At 46.6% G+C, this 19499-nt stretch overlaps 3 protein-coding genes across 4 annotated transcripts in view; 2 read left to right on the forward strand and 1 right to left on the reverse strand.

Moving 5' to 3' along the window:
- Positions 1 to 5147, forward strand: part of IK (IK cytokine) — a 32127-nt gene extending 26980 nt beyond the window's left edge. For both annotated transcript variants that reach the window (XM_007517512.3, XM_060179358.1), the window contains exons 17-20: positions 4130 to 4218; positions 4389 to 4497; positions 4650 to 4684; positions 4959 to 5147. In XM_007517512.3, coding sequence (XP_007517574.1) covers positions 4130 to 4218; positions 4389 to 4497; positions 4650 to 4684; positions 4959 to 4986 — 261 coding nt within the window. In that variant the 3' untranslated portion in view covers positions 4987 to 5147. The remainder of the gene's footprint in view (positions 1 to 4129; positions 4219 to 4388; positions 4498 to 4649; positions 4685 to 4958) is intronic.
- Positions 5148 to 10940: 5793 nt separating this feature from the next.
- WDR55 (WD repeat domain 55) lies at positions 10941 to 16804 on the forward strand. The gene is made up of 7 exons (XM_007517511.3): positions 10941 to 11161; positions 15005 to 15105; positions 15203 to 15290; positions 15374 to 15553; positions 15645 to 15744; positions 15833 to 16002; positions 16090 to 16804. The coding sequence occupies exons 1-7, from the start codon at positions 10971 to 10973 to the stop codon at positions 16409 to 16411; spliced, it is 1152 nt and encodes a 383-aa protein (XP_007517573.2). The 5' UTR covers positions 10941 to 10970; the 3' UTR covers positions 16412 to 16804.
- On the reverse strand, positions 16642 to 19343 carry DND1 (DND microRNA-mediated repression inhibitor 1). The gene is made up of 4 exons (XM_007517510.3): positions 19262 to 19343; positions 19027 to 19144; positions 18115 to 18576; positions 16642 to 17519 (listed from the first exon to the last, which is right to left on the reverse strand). The coding sequence occupies exons 1-4, from the start codon at positions 19283 to 19285 to the stop codon at positions 17062 to 17064; spliced, it is 1062 nt and encodes a 353-aa protein (XP_007517572.1). The 5' UTR covers positions 19286 to 19343; the 3' UTR covers positions 16642 to 17061.
- Between the last annotated feature and the right edge of the window lie 156 nt (positions 19344 to 19499).

Consider the following 19499-nt stretch of genomic DNA (forward strand, 5'->3'; position numbering starts at 1 on the left):
ACAAGCATAACAACAAGGGCAACAAAATGGGAAAAATAGCCTCCAGGAGCAGTGGATTCATAGTGCAGGCACCGAGCCCCAGCAATAACCCTGGAGGCAAAAATAAATAAATGAAATTTAAAAAAAAAAGAAGAAAAAGTAAAAGTCTGGGAATGGTGAAATGCACATTTATGAGGCCCTGGCACCATCCAAAATAAACATAGATATATATCATAGCTAGAACTGAAATTATCTTCTAGCCTTTATGCTTAAGAATCCAACACAACACTCCACTGCGCCACTTTCCAGACTGCTTTATTTTCAATATTTCTTTTATTATTTATTGAGAGAAGGTTGGAGGAAAGAGAAAGAACCAGAGGTTCACTCTGGCATATGCAACGCTGGTGATCAAATACAGGACCTTAGGATTAAGAGTCATCCATGCCATCTCCCAGGCCACTTCTAGGTCTTAAAAGTGTCGAAACTAAGCAGTGTAAGGGGATAGCACCAGCTGTAGTGCAGTAGCTGAGGCAGCACAGGTCCCAGGCTCACTCCCTGGCAGCACCATAAGCCAGAGTAGTCCTCTGGGAAAGGAAAGAAGGAAGAGGAGAAGGAAGGCTAGATCAAAGTAAACTTCAGGCCAGCAGAACACTGATGTCTTACTTGGATAGTGTGCTGCTTTTGCCATCTGTACAACCTAGCTTTGAGTTTGGCCTCCACGAAGTTGAGGGAAGTTGTTCAGTGCTGTGGTCTGACTCACTATCTTTTTTTTTTTTTCCTTCTTAAATTCTCAGTGTACTGCAGCAGTAAACAGCATGCCTTAAGTTTCTTGTTTGAGCCTTATTTAACCCAGGTTCTGCTATTTATTAGCTTTAAGACCATGCCAATTTACTCTGCTGTTTATGCTTCAGTTTCCTCATCAGGAAAATAAAGATTACAGTTTCTTTTAATAGAGTATTATTATTGTTATTTTTTACTTTATAGAGAGAAGTTGAGAGGGAAGGGAGAGAAATACCTGCAGCCCTTCACTGCAGGTGGGGGGCTGGGGCTTGAACTCAGGTTCTTGTATATTATAATATGTGCTTTCTCAAGTGTGCCACCACCCAGCTCCTTTATTATTTTTTAAATTTTTCTTTATAAAAAGGAAACACAGGAAGTGGGTGATAGCGCAGCAGGTTAAGCGCATGTGGCAGGAAGCTCAAGGACGGGCGTCAGGATCCTGGTTCGAGCCCCCAACTTCCCACCTGTAAAGGGATCGCTTCACAGGCAGTGAAGCAGGTCTGCAGGTGTCTGTCTTTCTGTCCCCCTCTCTGTCTTCCCCTCCTCTCTCCATTTCTCTCTGTCCTTTCTAACAACGATGACATCAATAACAACAACAATAACTACAACAACAATAAAAACACAAGGGCAACAAAAGGGAAAATAAAATAAAAAAGGAAACACTGACAAAACCATAGGAATAAGAGGGATACAACTCCACACAATTCCCAACACCAGAACTCTGTATTCCATCCCCTTCCCTGATAGCTTTCCTATTCTTTATCCCTCTGGGAGTATGGACCCGAGGTCATTATGGGGTGCAGAAGGTGAAAGGTCATGTGGCGCCAAGCGCAAGGACCGGCTTAAGGATCCCGGTTCGAGCCCCCGGTTCCCCACCTGCAGGGGGGTCGCTTCACAGTCGGTGAAGCAGGTCTGCAGGTGTCTGTCTTTCTCTCCCTCTCTCTGTCTTCCCCTCCTCTCTCCATTTCTCTCTGTCCTATCCAACAACAACGACATCAATAACAACAACAATAACTACATCAATAAAACAACAAGGGCAACAAAAGGGAATAAATACATAAATATTTTTTTTAAAGATGGAAGGTCTGGCTTCCCCACTTCATTATTATTATTTAAATTTTTTATTTTGCCTTTGGTTGCCCTTTTTTTCATTGTTATAATTATTGTTGATGTCGTTATTAGGTAAGACAGAGAGAAATGGAGAGAGGAGGGGAAGATAGAGGAGGAGAGAAAGACACCTGCAGACCTGCTTCACTACTTGTGAAGCCACTCCTCTGCAGGTGGGGAGCCAGAGCTCGAACCGGGATCCTTACGCAAGTCTTTGCACTTCACGCATGTGCGCTTAACCCGCAGCACTACCGCCCAACCCCCATATTATTTATTAGTGTGAAAGAGAACAAATGAGAACCATAGCACCACTCTAGTACATGTGTTGCCAGGGGTTGAATTCTGGACCTCATGCTGAGGGTCCAGCAGTTTGTCCACTGTACCACTTCTTGGGTCACTATTGTTATTTTTTATTTTATTTACCTGCTTCACTGCTTGTGAAATGACCCCTTTGCAGCTGGGGAGCAGGGGGCTGGAACCAGGATCCTTATGCCAGTCCATGCACTTCATGACATATGGGCTTTAACCCACTGCGCTACCACCCGGCTCCCTCACTTTTTTTTTTTTTAGATTTATTTTACTTTTTATTTTTACTTTTTTGGCCTCCAGGGTTATCACAGTTTCAGTACCTGCACTGAGTCCACTGCTCCTGGAGGCTATTTTTACCCTTTTATTGCCCTTGTGGTTTATTTTTGTTGTTACTGCTGTCGTTGTTGTTAGATAGGACAGAGAGAAATGGAGAGAGAAGGGGAAGACAGAGAGAGGGAGAGAAAGATAGACTCCTGCAGACTCGGAAGCGACCCCCTTGCAGGTGGGGAACCAGGGGCTTGAACTGGGATCCTTACGCTGGTCCTTTTGCTTCGCATCATGTGTGCTTAACCTTCTGCACTACTGCCCAGCTCCCAGGTTTTTGTTTTTTGTTTATTTTATAGAGACAGAGAAATTGAGAGGAGATGGTAAGATAGAGATGGAGGAAGAGACACCTGCAACACTGCCATATGATTCATGAAACTTGCCTCTTGCAAGGGGACCAGGAGCTTGACCTGGATCCTTGCAGCATGTCTGCTCTACCAAGTGCACCTCTCCTAGCCCCTTAAGATTTACTTTACTGGTGGTCTGGGAGGTGGTGCAACAGATAAAGCACTGGACTCTCAAGCATGAGGTCTTGAGTTCGGTCCCTGGCAGCACATGCACCAGAGTGATGTCTGGTTCTTTCTCTCCTATTTTTCTCATCAATAAATAAAATCTTTTTTTAAAAAAAAAACTTACTTTACTGATTGCATATGAAACAAAAGAGAGAAAGAAGCCAGATGCGTGTAGTCTGGTACATGAAGTGTTGCTAATTGAGCCATTTCTCCAGTTGCTTAATATAGTTTTGAATATAATTGACTTGAAGATAGATATTTCTTGTTTTGAAGATAGATATTTCATGTTTTTAAAATTATTTATTATTGGATAGAGATAGAAATAGAGGGAAGGAAGAGATAGATATGGAGAGAGACAGAGACACCTGCCGCCTGCTTCACCACTTGTGAAGCTTTTCCCCTGTAGGTTGGGACCAGGGGCTTGAACTCAGGTCCTTACACACTATAGTGTGTGCAGTTAACCAGGTGCACCACCACCTGTCCCCAGTATTTCATATTCAGAATAATGTTTGGCACATAGGAAGCATTTATAAGAATAGGATTTATCATTTTTAAAATGTTTTTATTATCTTTATTTTTATTTATTAAAAGGAAACACTGACAAAACCAGAGGATAAGAGGGGTACCACTCCACACAGTTCCCACCACCAGAACACCATATCCCACCCCCTTCCTTGATATCTTTCCTAGTCTTTGTACTTTTGGGAGTATGGCCCCAGGCTCAATATGGGGTGCAGAAGGTGGGATGTCTGGCTTCTGTAATTGCTGAACATGGGCATTGGCAGGTCGATCCATACTCCCAGCCTATCTTTATTTTTTTATTGGATAGAGACAGCCAGAAATTGAGAAGGAAGCAGGTGATAGAGAGGGAGACAGAGAAATACCCGTAACACTGCTTCACCACTCACGAAGCTTCCCCCTACAGGTGAGGACCAGAGGCTCAACCAGGTGTGCCACCACTCAGCCTCAGGATAGGATTTATCAATGATGAAATCTGGGATTATGAGAGAGCCTTTAGTTTATTCAAGGATTGATCAAGGGTTAAATCACCATTTCTACTGATATCTCTTCTCTCTCCCCTCACCTACCTCCTAATCTCCCATTTTGTTTTGCAACAGGGTAACAAGAAGGGCCCATTAGGTCGCTGGGACTTTGATACCCAGGAGGAATACAGTGAATATATGAACAACAAGGAGGCATTGCCCAAGTGAGTTGGTAACCAAATATAACCTCGGTGTGAGGAGAGGGCTAGACTACACCCAATTAGAGGCTCAAATTTGTTAGAAAACAAACAGGTTTTCTGCTCCCTGAGAACAGTTTGCTAATACCATTGAATCCCTGATAACCTTCTTTCCCCACTGCCCTTCATCCCTTCAGAGCTGCATTCCAGTATGGTATTAAGATGTCTGAAGGGCGGAAAACTAGGCGTTTCAAGGAAACCAATGACAAAGCAGAGCTTGATCGTCAGTGGAAGAAGATTAGTGCTGTAAGTAGGACCACCTCTCTCCAGTGGGAGGGTCTCCATTGATTCACTGCCCAAATCCAGGGACAGCTGGGGCAGGTGAGCAATAGGAGAAAGGCCAGTTTGGGCCTCTCGTAAGGTAGACTGGCAACATAACTATCAACTATTCTTTGTAGATCATCGAGAAGAGGAAAAAGATGGAAGCTGATGGGTAAGTAGCATTACTACCCTGCTGTGGAACTTGTGGGAATTGCGCTTTTTTTTTTTTTTTTTTTTTTTGATTGCGAGGGGAAGGAGAAATAGAGAGAGAGACACCTGCAACTCTGCTTCACTTGTGAAGCTTCTCTCCTGCAGGTGGGGTTCGTGGGAGCTTGAACCTGGGTCCTTGTGCACCACAGTATTTGTGCTCAGCCAAAAGGCATGCCACTGCCTGGCCCCAGAACTGACTTGTTTATTGATCTTACTTATTTCTGCTTCCATTGCAGGGTTGAAGTCAAAAGACCAAAATACTAATAATCTCCAGTGTCAACTGAAAGAAGAATCTATTCTGCAAGAATGTACTGTCTATTGTTTGTTTCCTTCAGTTCCCAGAAAAGCTACAAGTCTTTGTGTATATCAATGTATATAGGCTTTTAATGTGTAATCCTTTGGTTCCATTAAAATTGGAAGCCTGCTGTCTTACATTCTCTATGGTGGACCCTCCCCAGGGCCCCAGAAACACCAGGAGAGCTACTTCTCTGATTCTTTTCTAAATTTTAGATTGTTAATCAGTGAGGATGCTTACTAGGTAGACTGCCAACTTCAGAGAAGGACAGTCGATGTACAGAGGGAGCATGAAAGATAATTGGATTAAAACTAATTTCAGCCCCCATCTGAGGACGTAGCTTAGTGCAGAAATTCCCAGGGAATTTAGTTCAGCCTTATGGGCTGCAGGTTTCTTCTCAAGGTTTGGCAGAACCAGTTGGGAGGGGAAGGTACCTAATGAGTATCACCTGTGTTTTGTTTTTTAAGATTTATTAGCATGAGAAGAGGGGAAGAGAACCAGATTATCATTCTGGCACAAAACCTCATGCTTTTTAATCTAATGCTTTAGCCACTGGCCACCTCCTGGGTCAACTCTTATGAGTTTTTACCATCCTGGGAACTCTAGAATTCTAAGCACAAATTGCTGCTTCCTTGGCTGAAGGGATAACCCTGAGGAAGTGCTTTGGAAAATCTTTGTTGGGACCGGGTGGTGGCACACTTGGTTGAGTGCACATGTTACAGTGCACAAAGGCCCAGGTTTGAGCCCCTGGTTCCCACCTGCAGGAGGCAAACTTAGCAAGTGGTAAAACAGTGCTGCAGGTATCTCTCTTTCTCCCTCTCCATTTCTGGCTGTCTCTACCCAATAATAAGTAAAAATAAAAAAATATTTGTCTTAAGGCATGCATACATTTTTTGTCTGGGGGATCACACAGTGGATAAAGCATAAAGTCCTAAATTCAGTCCCCAGCAGTGCATATGCTAGAGTGATGCTCTGGGCTCTTTCTCTCAATCCCCCTGTCACTTGTGAAATAAAGTAAATTGGGCATGGTAGATAGCTTAATGGTTATACAGAAAGACTGTATTGCCTGAGGCTCCAGTGTCCCTGCACCACCATAAACCAGAGCCAATCAGTGTTCTGGTAAAATAATAAAAGTATAAATCTAAAAAAAAATAATAGAAATAAAATAAGATATGGTCTAGGAGCTGGCACAGTGGAGAAAGCATTGGATTCTCAACCATGAGGTCCCGAGTTCGATCCCCGGCAGCACATGTACTAGAGTGATGGCTGGTTCTTTCTCTCTTCCTATCTTTCTCATGAATAAATATATTCTTTTAAAAAAATAACAAAGATGTGACGCCCTTTAAAACTGAAATTTACCAAAGCCCAGAGTAGCTTTTAGTAACCACTAAATCACTCCTGCCCTTTTCTTTCTTATTTCTGACGGAATCCTTAACTGTTGTCGAGGCAGCTGAAAGATCTGTATATTTTGTAGATGCCAAGGATAGCATAACAAAATGTTTTTCTTTTTTCTCTTACCAGAGCACTGTTCAACTCTGAGCTAAGTGGTGGGGATGGGGGTACTCAACTGAACCTGGGAGTTCGGAGCCTCAGGCATGAGAGCTTCTTTGCATAACCATTATGCTACCCTTGTTCAAGTTTTCTTTTTTTTTTTTTTTTTTAATTTATTGGGGGATTAATGTTTTACATTCGACAGTAAGTACAATAGTTTGTACATGGATAACATTTCTCAGTTTTCCATATAACAATACAACCCCCACTAGGTCCTCTGTCATCCTTTTTGGACCTGTATTCTTCCCCTCTCCACCCCAGAGTCTTTTACTTTGGTGCAATACACCAAGGTCTTATTTATTTTCTATTTATTTATTGGCTTGGGGCAGAAATCAAAAGAGAAGGGGAAGCTAGAGAGGGGAGAGAGATAGAGACACCTGCAGCCCTGCTTCACCTCTCATGAAACTTTCACCCTGCAGATGGGGACTGGAAGTTTCAGAAGTTGTAAATCAGAGTTATAGATGTCTCTTTATCTCCCTCCATTCCCCTCATAAATTTCTCTGTCCTATCAAAATAAAGTTAAAAAAATAAAAAACTATCTCTGCCTCTCAAAAGGAAGGAAGGAATCCTTGATCTGTCAATGTGAAAGTTATCAGAAGAAAGTCCTATGTGACCAGGTGGTGGTGTACCCGCTTGAGCACACATATTGCAATGCACGAGTACCCAGGTTTGAGTCTCTGGTCCTCACCTGCACAAGGGAAGCTCTAAAAGAGGTGCAGCAGGGCTACAGGTGTTTCTGTTTTAATCTCCTGTCTCCCACTTCCCTCTCAATTTCTCTTTGAGTTTTTATTTACTTATTATTGATAGTCCTCTTGATTGACTGATCCTCTGAGCATTAAGTAGTGTCCATTCCTATCTTTTTTAATCTCATCTATTTTAAAGTCTATCATGTCAGATATGAGAATAGCTGCTCCTGCTCTTTTTCATGCTTCACCACTTATGAAGCTTTCCCCTGCAGGTGGGGACCAGGGCTTTGAACCTGAGTCCTTGTGCACTGTAAGTGTGTGCTTAACCAAGTGCGCCACCACCCTGCCCCCCCCATTTCTCTACCCAATAAATAGAATATATATATATATATTTTGCCTCCAGGGTTATTGATGGGGCTCAGTGCCTACTGTTCCTGGAGGCTATTTTTTTCCCCTTTTGTTGCTCTTGTTTTATCGTTGCTGTGGTTGTGTTGTTGTTATTGATGTGATTGTTGCATAGGACAGAGAGAGATGGAGAGAGGAGGGGTAGACAGAAGGGGAGAGAAAGCGACTCCCCTGCAGGTGGGGAGCCAGGATCCTTAGGCCGGTCCTTGTGTTTCACTCCATGTGCACTTAACCCACTGTGCAACTGCCCGACCCCCCAAATAAAATATTCTTAAAAAAAAAAAAAAACTAGTGCAAGGAAGTTGGGCGGTAGCGCAGCAAGTTAAGCGCACGTGGCACAAGCGCAAGGACCAGTGTGAGGATCCCAGTTCGAGCCCCCGCCTCCCCACCTACAGGGTGTCGCTTTCTCTCCCCTTCTCTGTCTACCCCTCCTCTATCTCTCTCTGTCCTATGCAACAATCACATCAGGTCTGCAGGTGTCTATCTTTCTCTCCCCCTCTCTGTCTTCCCTTCCTCTCTCCATTTCTTTCTGTTTTATCCAACAACAATGACATCAGTAACAACAATTATAAATACAACAATAAAAATAAGAGCAACAAAAATGAAATAAACAAATATCAAAAAAATATTAAAAAAAACAAACTGGGAGTCGGGCTGTAGCGCAGCGGGATAAGTGCAGGTGGCGCAAAGCACAAGGACTGGGGTAAGGATCCCGGTTTGAGCCCTGGCTCCCCACCTGCAGGAGAGTTGCTTCACAAGCAGTGAAACAGGTCTGCAAGTGTCTGTCTTTATCTTCTCTCCATTTCTCTGTCCTATCCAACAATGACGACAAGAACAATAATAATAACTATAACAATAAAACAGCAAGGGCAACAAAAGGAAATAAATAAATATTAAAAAAAAAAAAAAAAAAAGCTAGTGCAGTGGTCCGGGAGATGGCGCAGTGGTAAAGCTTTAGACTCTCAAGCAGGAGGTCCCGAGTTTGATCCCTGGCAGCACATGTGCCAGAGTGATGTCTGGTTCTTTCTCCTATCTTTCTCATAAATAAATAAAATCTTAAAAAAAACCCCAAAAAACTAGTGCAATGTAATGTGGGCTCAGCCAGGTGCACCGCAAACCAAGTCCTCAGCTCTTATTAGAGGGAGACGAGAGACCACAGTAATCCTCCATGCACAGTGTTCTAATGTGGTGCCTGAGCCCTACCAGGTCACGCACCTGTCCCCTTCACCTACTCTTTTTTAAATGGAGTTAGGTAGCAGCATAGGGGACTTAGTATTACACAATGGAAGGGTTTTTATTTTTAGTCCCAGTATCTCCTCATCTGCCCCACTGTGCTGGGTAGAATCTTTGGTGACTAGTTTGCTTAGAACTTCCCTGCCAGTTCTTAGAACCATCTGCTAAGGAGCAGGTCAAATGATAGGAGCAGGTGTGAGAGACAGGCAGAAGGAACACAGTTTGGAAGCTAACTCCAATGCAGTGGAGGGCCAAAACCTGGGTCAAAAACACGGTAAAGCAGCACACTATCCAAATGAACTACTTCATCATCCTCATTTATTTTGTTAACATTGCTCACCTAGAATTTATGAGACTGCTGAAGATTGAATTGGAGACCTTGGTGCCTCAGGTACAAAACTACATAATCATTATGTTGTCTCTGCAGGTGCCTTTTGCTTCTTATGGGCCCAGCCAGCCATGCTAATGGGTTTCTCTTGGGTTAGATGGTCAGGCTTATAGATCCCCTGCTCACTCCCCACCCAGGTTACAGAGGGGAAATTTTCCTTTCCTCCATCCATAGCTTCTCTATTGATATGTAAGTATCCTTGCCTAGGTAAAGGTAAACATTTCCCTCTCTTAGGGGGGATGTATAGCCCTCTTGGATAAGACGGGCCAAACAAAAAGGATAATTATTTACTTTTAGAGCACCAGGCTCTCCAGGTTTAGGACCTGGTTGGTGGGTATGTGAATCAAAATTTACTACTAATTCTCTGTGGGCCTTTTACCAGAGATTATTGTCTTCCCACTAATCTGCAGGGGAGATCAGCTGTCCAGCACCTGGAAATCTGCATTCTCTAACTTCTTAAAAACTTAGCTGTATGAGTTCCCAAATTTGATAGTGGGCATTTCATGTGCCAGAGTCATACTCTTGTTTTTCTCTCCTATCACAAATAGGCCTTTAAAAGCAAAATGCCACCTTGAGCCGTCTTCCTTGGCTCAGCAATCTCAAAAAATTGTCTAGTTGGTCCCTGAGACTGGCATTTTAAAAAAGTTGGGAGCAGAGCGGTAGTGCAGCGGGTTAAGCGCACATGAAGCAAAATGCAAGGGCTGGCATAAGAATCCTGGTTGGAGCCCCCAGCTCCCCAGCTGCAGGGGGTTGCTTCTCAAGCGTCTTTCTCTCCCACTCTCTGTCTTCCCCTTGTCTCTATTTTTCTCATTCTTATCCAACACCACAACAATAACTACAAGGTCAACAAAATGGGAAAAATGACCTCTGGGAGTTGTGGATTCATAGCGCAGACACTGAGCCCCAGCGATAACCCTGGAGGCAAGAAAAAAAAAGTTAGTTATAATCATAGTAGGATCTGGGGAAACAGCATAATAGTTATGCAAACGCTTTCATGCCTGAGGTTCTTAAGTCCCACGTTCAATGCCCTGCACCACCACGAACTAGATTTGACCAGTGTTCTGGACTCTGCCTCTTCCTTTCTCATAAATAAAGAAAATATTTTAGAGGCCAGGCGGTGGCGCACCCGTTTAAGCGCACATACCATGCTTAAGGACCCAGGGTCGAGCCCCTGCACTCTACCTGCAGGAGGAACGCTTCATGAGTGGTGAAGCAGCTCTGCAGGTGTCTTTCTCCCTCTTTTGTCTCCCCTCCCAGCGATAATCCAGGTGGCAATAAAAAGTGCTTTTAAAATAATCATTTTATTAAAAGGATTGTTTTAGATTACACTCGATTATGTAACCCAGTCTTTTCTCTTTTTAAAACCAGAGAACCAAACTCTGGTTTATAGAGGTGCAGACTGAATCTTGGATATTGTGGCTATCTCCCAGTCCCTGACGCCCTCCTTCTCCCATCCGCAAGCGGTTATGATTGATTGTAAGAGGGCGTGCCAAATTGTCAGCATGAGGAGAAAGGATTTACATACACTCGACAACTTTACGTTAAGTGGTTAGTGAAAATTTATTTTCGCGCCATCCAGGCAACAGGCCGAATAGCTCCAGATCGGCCCTCCTTTTCCGGGTCTCTCCTACATCACTTCCGGTCCCGCCTCGACGAGGAAGTGGTGTTAAGATTCTACTTCCTATGTTGTATGGATCGCACATGTGAGAGCATGTCCGCAGCAAATGGAAGCGACGAGGAGGGTTCGGACTCCACGGAAGCCGCGGTCCGGATTAGGGACACTCCAGAAGACATTGTGCTGGAAGCACCAGCTAATGGGCTGGCCTTTCATCCATCCCGCGACCTCCTGGCGGCGGGGGACGTAGACGGAGACGTATTTGTGTAAGAGCCGCGCCGTCGGGGGCGTGGTGGGCAAGGTACCTGTTGGTCTGGGAGCTCCTAGGGCACTGAGCCTAGATGTTGAGAGTAGTTACAGGGAGACAGATTGGGAAGACTTAATTTTGTCCCATGCCCCAGACCATATTAGATGGTCTGTTGGATGTTGCCATGGCATCAGACGCCTTTCCTTCTTGAACATTATAGTAATTTGTCCATTTGTGTTACTATTTGAATGCTCGTCTCCTCCACTGAAATTTTTATCTTATCTCTTCTCACATTAAGAAAACCTGTGTGTGTGTGTGTGTGTGTGTATGATGCAGTCTATTTTCTGTCCTCTTACTCTTACTGAGAACACAAACTTTTGCAGTGAGGGGATTATGATGTAAGAGAAACACTGTTCGAGTGCTATTACATAATTTGTTGAACTATATGTGCTTCTGATGCAAGCACTGTAGTTTTTTTTTTTTTCTCCTCCAGCTTAATTTCTAGCTTAGGTGCGTGTTTGATTTTAACCAAGGGTGTGCTATCGGGTTTACCTAATCCATTTAAGCCCCAGCTTCCCTCATTAGCAGGTTCATTTCTATATTTTCACCTTTAAAAAAAATGGGAACAATACCCACTTTACAGATGGATGATGGATCCGGTGTTCAGTACAGTGCTTGAAGTTACCAAGTACAGGCTCATTTTTACACGTACCCCTATTGACAGTGCCAGACACTCAGAAGTCATTTCTACCCCAATTTAGTTTCAGTTGTCCCTTCTGCCCACTGTCTTCTGGTGGACCTCTAAACTTTCCCTCCCATGATCATTCTGAAAAGGCTCCCTATCACATGGGATTGAAGGCTCCCTATCACTTCTCCTTGGTTGACCTGTTCTCAAGCCATATTCAGCCCATCTTTGAGATTCAATACTACTACGTAATTGCTACTTGAAACCCTCCTAATTATCTCTGCTTTCTACTGTGTGCTAAGTTGATGATCCAGCTCACATGTCATCAAGTCAGCTTTCCAGGGTTCTCTGTTTGCTTACTAAGTAAGTAGTCATTCAGCCTGAATATTAAATAACGTGTGTGTGACCGAGGATTCACATAGGTGTGATTCCACTGTTCTGGACTGCTTTTTCACTCAGATAGACTGAAAGACAGGGTAGGAAGTGCTACTGCATGGTGCTGGGGCTCAAACCCAAACCATGCAAACAGCACGAGGCACACACCCTACCTGATAAATCTAAGCAAATTTTTCAAGGTAGGCACTGGAGCTGGAGCATAGGAAACCATTAGTAAACTCAGTTCTGCTCTAACTTATTAGGAATTAAGCTTATTCACACACATACCCCAACACACACTTATTTTTAATTTTTTTCTTTTAAGATTAGAGGAGGAAGAACCAGAGCACCATTCAGACACATGATGCTGGGGATTGAACTCAAGACCTCATGATTTCTAGGATCCAATGCTTTATCCATTGTGTCACCTCCCAGACCACTCATTTGACTGCAATGAGGCAGGGACTGGGAGAACTATGAACAGGAATCTGAAAGCTGAGCTTACAGATTGGTTCTTCTGTTTATTATTATTATCCTTCAGGGTTATTGCTGGGGCTTGGTGCTTGCACTACAAATCCACTGCTCCTGGAGGCTAATTTTTCTCTTTTTGTTGCCCTTGTTTCATTGCTGTCATGTTGGATAGGACAGAGAGAAATGGAGAAAGGAAGGAAAGACAGGGGTAGAGAAAGACAGACACCTGCAGACCTGCTTCACTGCTTGTGAATCGACCACCCTGCAGGTGGGGAGCAGGGGACTCAAACCAGGATCCTTAATCTGGTCCTTGCGCTTCGCGCCATGTGCACTTTACCCACTGTGCTACCGCTCGGCCCCCTTATAATTATTTGTTTATTGGATAAAAACAGCCAGAAATCAAGAGGGACGGGGGAGATTGAGAAAGAGACACCTACAGCACTGTTTCACCACTCGCAAAGCTTTCCCCCTGCAGGTGGAGACTGCAAGCTTGATCCCGGGTCCTTGTGTATTGTACCATGTATATAGTCAACTAAGTGTACCACCACCTGGTCCCAGATTGGTGCCTCAGTGTTTTTTTTCAGCAGAGCACTGCTTAACTCTCACTTCTGGTGGTGCCAGAGACTGAACCAGGGACCTTGGAGCCTCAGGAATGAAGTCTTTTGCATGGCCACTATGCTATTTTCCGAGCCCCCTCTGTGCTATCTTTATGACTAGAGCTCCCTTTTAACATATGGTTACCACGTGCTCTCTCTCTCTCTCTCTATATATATATATATATATATATATATTTATTTATTATTTATTTTTTTTAAATGAGAGAGACACCAGAGCACTGCTCAGCTCTGGTTTATGGTGGTCTTGGGGATTGAACCTGGGACCACATAGCCCCATGCATGAGTCTTTTGCATAACCATTATACTTTGTTCCCAATATTTCTCCCCCCTCTCTCCACACTATTATTTTAAGATACTGACAGGAAGAGACAGAGGAGACCATAGCACTGATGCTGCCTTTTCAGTGTGGTGGGAGTCAGGCTCAAGCCTGGGGCATGCACATGGAAATGTAAATCATATTCCCTAAAAATCTTGACTGTCCTGGGGCTGGAAGAGTTTTCTGGGCAGGGTACATGCCTCCCAGTAGCACATGGGATGTCACAGCAGTGGTACTGTGGTATATTTGAAGTAAAAAGGCAGAGGAGGGAAACTGACCCAGGATTAGTGAAATACATGTGCATGAAATCCCTTAGGCAGGAGAGATCATGACTTTTTCTTGTACGTGACGTGTTCTTGTGTTCTTTTTTTTAAAAAAATATTTATTCCCTTTTGTTGCCCTTGTTTTTTTACTGTTGTTATTATTGTTAATGATGTCATCATTGTTGGACAGGACAGAGAGAAATGGAGAGGGGAAGAGAAAGATAGACACCTGAAGATATGCTTCACCTCCTTTGAAGTGACTCCCCTGCAGGTGGAGAGCCAGGAGCTCGAACCGGGATCCTTACGTCGGTCCTTGCGCTTTGTGCTATGTGCGCTTAACCTGCTGCACTACTGCTTGACTACATGACATGTTCTTATGAAAGGTAGGGGGAAGGGAGAGAGAACCAGAGCATCAGTCTGGCACATGTGATGCCATGGATCAAACTCGGGAATCCGTGGGCGTCCAACACCTCAACCATTATACTACCTCTTGGGCCAGCTTTCTGTAGCTCTTGTAGACCCAGAATGCAAGAACCCTATCTTGTTTTTGCATTTCCAACTTTTGTACTGTCTGAAGTTCCGGACCCCTCTGTCCTCAACTTAATCTTTCCATAGCTGAGGCTTTTAAGGAATGGAAGGTATGGAAGGGGAGGGATGAGGTCACAAAGAAGTCCTGAACAGGGAGTCGGGCGGTAGCACAGCGGGTTAAGCACACGTGGTGTCAAGTGCAAGCACCATCACAAGGATACCGGTTTGAGCCCCCAGCTCCCCACCTGCAGGGGAGTTGCTTCACAGGAGGTGAAGCAGGTCTTGCAGGTGTCTATCTTTCTCTTCCCCTCCTCTCTCCATTTCTCTCCGTCCTATCAAACAATGACAACATCAATAATAACAACAAGGGCAACAAAAAGGAATTTAAAAAAAAAAAAAAAAACGAAGTCCTGAACAATTTTACCTTAATGTGTATCAGAGGAGGATCTAATATAGTCTATGAAGCTCACTGAAAAAAAAAAAGGGGGTTATTAAGTTCCTTGAGTTTGGAAGCAGGCAAACAGGCATCAGTAGGTAGATGAAAGGTTGGCTACACGCCATACACTCCAGATGAGATTTGGAGTCATTCTTTACTTTATCTCCCCAGCTTTTCCTACTCCTGCCAAGAGGGAGAAACCAAGGAGCTCTGGTCCTCAGGCCACCACCTCAAGTCCTGCCGAGCTGTAGTCTTCTCTGCAGATGGACAGAGTGAGTATTTGGGGAAGAAAAGAAACCAACAATATAGTGATAATCGGGACAACAATCAGCATCATGATTTTGAGTACTTCTCCTACCCTCCCCCCAGAACTTGTTACTATCTCCAAGGACAAAGCCATCCACATTCTAGATGTAGAGCAGGGCCAGCTGGAAAGACGCATTTCCAAGGCTCATGGGTAAGGGGAGCTACCTGTGTGTTGTGGACAGGGGCTAGGGTCCTTTGGGATGACGGTGCTGTTAAGGATGCATTTGTCTCTAGTGCCCCCATCAATTCTCTGCTGCTGGTGGATGAGAACATTCTAGCTACTGGAGATGACACAGGAGGTGTCCGGCTCTGGGATCAGCGGAAGGAGGGTCCCTTGATGGACATGCGACAACATGAGGAGTACATTGCTGACATGGCACTGGACCCAGCCAAGAAGCTGCTGCTGACAGCCAGGTACAGCCCCAAAGATGCCTTTCCTCCCTCCCTTTGTTGAAATGTTCCTCAGTGAGAGTCTCTGCCAAGCCTGCTGCTCTGTTCTCTACAGTGGGGATGGCTGCCTCGGTGTCTTCAACATTAAGCGACGGCGATTTGAACTGCTTTCAGAACCTCAGTCTGGGGACTTGACCTCTGTCACACTTATGAAAGTACGGCTGGCTGTAATGGGATGGGGGTATGCTAGGGATTTGGCCTTGGCATGGCTCCACAAGAACAGTTTGTGCTATTTCCCTGCAGTGTGGGAAGAAGGTAGCTTGTGGCTCCAGTGAAGGTACCATCTACCTCTTCAACTGGAATGGTTTTGGGGCCACAAGTGACCGCTTCGCCCTGAGAGCCGAGTCTATCGACTGCATGGTTCCAGTCACTGAGAGTCTGCTCTGCACTGGTTCCACAGATGGAGTCATCAGGTGAGAGAAGCTGGAACCAGCCCCAGGTTACAGGAAAGGCAGGCACCCCAGACTGCCAGTATTAACACCAGCACTCTCTCTGCCCAGGGCTGTGAACATCCTGCCGAACCGAGTCGTGGGCAGTGTGGGCCAACATGCTGGGGAGCCTGTGGAGGAGCTGGCCCTTTCTCACTGTGGCCGATTCCTGGCCAGCAGCGGCCATGATCAGCGTCTAAAATTTTGGGACATGGCCCAGCTACGGAATGTGGTGGTGGATGACTACCGAAGGCGCAAGAAAAAGGGAGGACCTCTGCGGGCACTAAGCAGCAAGGCCTGGAGCACAGATGACTTCTTTGCAGGACTGAGGGAGGAGGGAGAGGATTCCACAGTTCAGGAGGGAGAAGAGGACAGTGAGGACGACAGTGACTGAACCGGTGAACTGGACCTCAAGACCGTCCTCAATGGGCAAGATCTTGCTTCCTGGACTGGCTCCCCCAGACAGTTTTGAGTGATAACACCCCATTATGTGGTGTAAGAAGATGTACAGGACAGTTCAGGACTCATACTCTGATGTAAAGAGTGCTTTCCTTATAGCAGCTGCTCATGCTACCAGCAGAAAGATAAGTTCACAGCAGGGGCAAGACTGCACAGACACAGGTGTACACCAACCATGGGTTTAATATAAATACAACCAGCACAGAAAAACTCAAACCACATAGAAACCAATACCAGAATGTTAAGTGATGGGGACAAAAGGCAGATTTCTAACCCTTTTGGCTTAGCCAGACCCCAAATAAAAACCAAGAGGACAAATCAAGAAAATAAGAAGCAAAGTTTCATACTAGGCTATGGGAGGAGAAAATGGCTGAGGAGGAACATGGGGCAAATCAGACCCTGACCTAGGAGGAGGGGGAAGGGTAATGCCCCTCACTACTGCATAGCCAACTCTTGAGTAGCCCCCGAGAGGCAGCCACACTTAGGGCAAGGCCCCTGGTCCTCTCTCCACTGGGATCAGATGATGGCTGCCCAGGCCGGCTGGGCTGGGGACTGGCACAGGCTTTGCCTACTTGTTCAGGCAAATCACTGCTTAACCATGGTCCCTGCCTCAGCCCCAACAGAGCGCAGGAGGCTAACCCCAGATTCACTCATTGCCTCTAGCAGTCGTGCAGATACCGCATTCTTAGCCACCTCATGTGCATCTTGTCCATCTTGGGACAGCACAACCCAGATGAGGCCACTGAAGGGCACTGGATGCCCAGGGATCACCACCTGGTACCAGAAGCGGTGCCAGCCAGCAGGGCCTGTGCCCAAACACTTGGTGAGGAATACTGGGATGCCCAGCTTCATCCGTTGGCACAGGAGCTGCAAGGCAGCCCGAGCCCCTTGGGACTCTAAGTTGACACTGGTGAGGGCTAATCGGCTGTTTTCTGGCTGTAGACACCACAGGGAGGGACTCACTAGCTGCTGACGAATTCTCTGCTTCAGATCTGGCTTAAGCCACTCCACAGCCACCTGCTCTCCACAGAGGCGTGACTGCCCTGCAGGGAAACAGCAGAAACAATGGCTGGTCAATGCCCTGGGCAAGATCTTGTGACCCCTTTGGAGTCACAAAGGCCATTTTCATTTCCTGGTGATGTGACCATGGGGCTAATTCACTTCTCTGCCTTCATTGTTTATTTGTAAAGGGTATGAATACTGCCTCCCCTATCTACCTCATAGGCATCATAATAGCCAAACCTTTCTGTGAATACTTGACATGTATTTGGGGAATGTGCTAAGTACTGCTACATTCTCACAGTAGTCTAAAGGGACAGGTTTTCCAGTAGATAAAAGGTAGGCTCAAGACAGCCTCAGGCAAGTCTCTTCAAACTCTCAACTAAAGAGATTAGTTCTATTGAAATGTTAAGTCAGGAGCTAGTGCATGAGAAGTGTCAAGTTTAGTTAAATGGCAGTTGGCAGCAGGAATAAACGTTTAAGTCTTGAGTCCAAATAAATAAGATTGCAAACTTAAGGGCCTGCCAGACCCTAAGATCTGCGACTTGACTGCATGTGCAGTGGTAAATAAGAACCTAGCAGTTCAAGCTAGTCTCCAACCCGCTCCCCACACTACCCCCAGCCCCCCTCCTGCAGTACCTTCCACCAGGGCTTTTTTGGCCATAGCAGCTGCACGGTGCGAGTTGAACTTGAGCAGCGCGATCTGTGCTGGCGCGGGCCCCGGGCTGGGCAGCAGCAGCGCCTCCTGCAGACCAGGACTTAGCGGCTGCAGCGCGAGCAGCAGCCCCCGACGGCTCAGACCCGGCGGCAGCCCGTCCACACTCAGCTCGCACTTCTCGGTGCTGCGGCACACGAGCAGCGGGCAGGAGGGCCGCAGCAGGTGGTTGTGCAGCGTGGCGATGGCGGCCTGCGCGCCGCGCCGCGAGCTGTAGCGGGCGTAGGCAAAGCCGCGGTTCAGGCCGCTGAAAGTCATCATCAGGCGGAACTCATAGAGACGGCCCACGCGCTGGAACAGTGGGATCAGCTGGTGCTCATAGACATCCTGGGGCAGCCGTCCGATAAACACCTCTGACCCGGCAGGCGGCGGGCTACCCACCCAGCCTGGGGGTGGGGGATGGGAGCGACAATGTCATCCAGCAGGCAGGGCTCAGGTTCGGGGGGTACAGGAACCCACAGTTCGAGGGCACCAGGCAGGGCTCAGGTTCGGGAGGTACACGGGCCCATAGCTTGAGGGGACAAACTGCAAAGGTCTGTGAAATGGGTTGGCAAACGTAGGCCCGCCCCGTCTGCATAACTAAGCGACCTAACCACGGAGCTGGCACCGAGCAGAAGTACTTGCACTTCACCGACAAGGCTTCCTGCCTCGTGGGGGTCGCTAGGGGCTAGGGATTCACAGACAAGAAATGTTCCCATCCACTGTGAGACAGCGACGCGGGTTACTTAGGGGTGTCTGCCTGGGGACCCCGGGGTGGGCCCCTCCCCCACGGGGGCGGGGCGGGGCAGGGCAAGACCGTCGAGCAGGCGGAGGGCTCAGAACTGGGACTACTGTACCTGGGGGTGGCCCGCCATACTTCCTCTGCCCGTTCACCTGCACCAGGCGGATGCCCGTCTCCCTGACCCACGCCTCCAGCGCCGCCTTGTTCTCGGGGTTCACCCTTTCGCACCACAGCTGAGACGGAAAGGGCGTGTTGGGATGGCGGACCCCCGACGCTGACCCTCCTAGGGGCTGGAGCCCCTGCTCGGCGCGGGTGGCGCTCGTGTCCCCCCCCTCCTATCAGCAACTTACCTCACACTCCCGCTTGGACTGCATGGCTCTCCACCTGGCTCACCGAAACCCCCTTTAAAACCACCTACCGCGGGCCTCTGGAAGCTTCCCTAACCCTCCACCCACCCCCCCAGTTCTCATTGGCTGTGGGCACAACCCCGCCTCCCGAGGGGGTGGAGAAGCCAGCTGCACGTGAGGCCCGGGAAGCTCGAACTCTAGGTGCTCCTGGGGCGGCCCCACCTCCTAACCAATGCTTAGT

Source organism: Erinaceus europaeus, chromosome 2 (genome assembly GCF_950295315.1).
Source record: "Erinaceus europaeus chromosome 2, mEriEur2.1, whole genome shotgun sequence".
NCBI classification, from domain to species: Eukaryota; Metazoa; Chordata; class Mammalia; order Eulipotyphla; family Erinaceidae; genus Erinaceus; species Erinaceus europaeus.

Coding starts and splice junctions, on each gene's coding strand:
- WDR55 (XM_007517511.3), top strand. CDS start 10,971: ATGGATCGCACATGTGAGAGCATGTCCGCAGCAAATGGAAGCGACGAG. Junction 11,162..15,004: donor GTAGACGGAGACGTATTTGT/GTAAGAGCCGCG, acceptor TTATCTCCCCAG/CTTTTCCTACTCCTGCCAAG. Junction 15,745..15,832: donor CCTCTGTCACACTTATGAAA/GTACGGCTGGCT, acceptor ATTTCCCTGCAG/TGTGGGAAGAAGGTAGCTTG.
- DND1 (XM_007517510.3), bottom strand. CDS start 19,285: ATGCAGTCCAAGCGGGAGTGTGAG. Junction 18,577..19,026: donor GTATGGCGGGCCACCCCCAG/GTACAGTAGTCC, acceptor CCCCACCCCCAG/GCTGGGTGGGTAGCCCGCCG. Junction 17,520..18,114: donor CAAAAAAGCCCTGGTGGAAG/GTACTGCAGGAG, acceptor GTTTCCCTGCAG/GGCAGTCACGCCTCTGTGGA.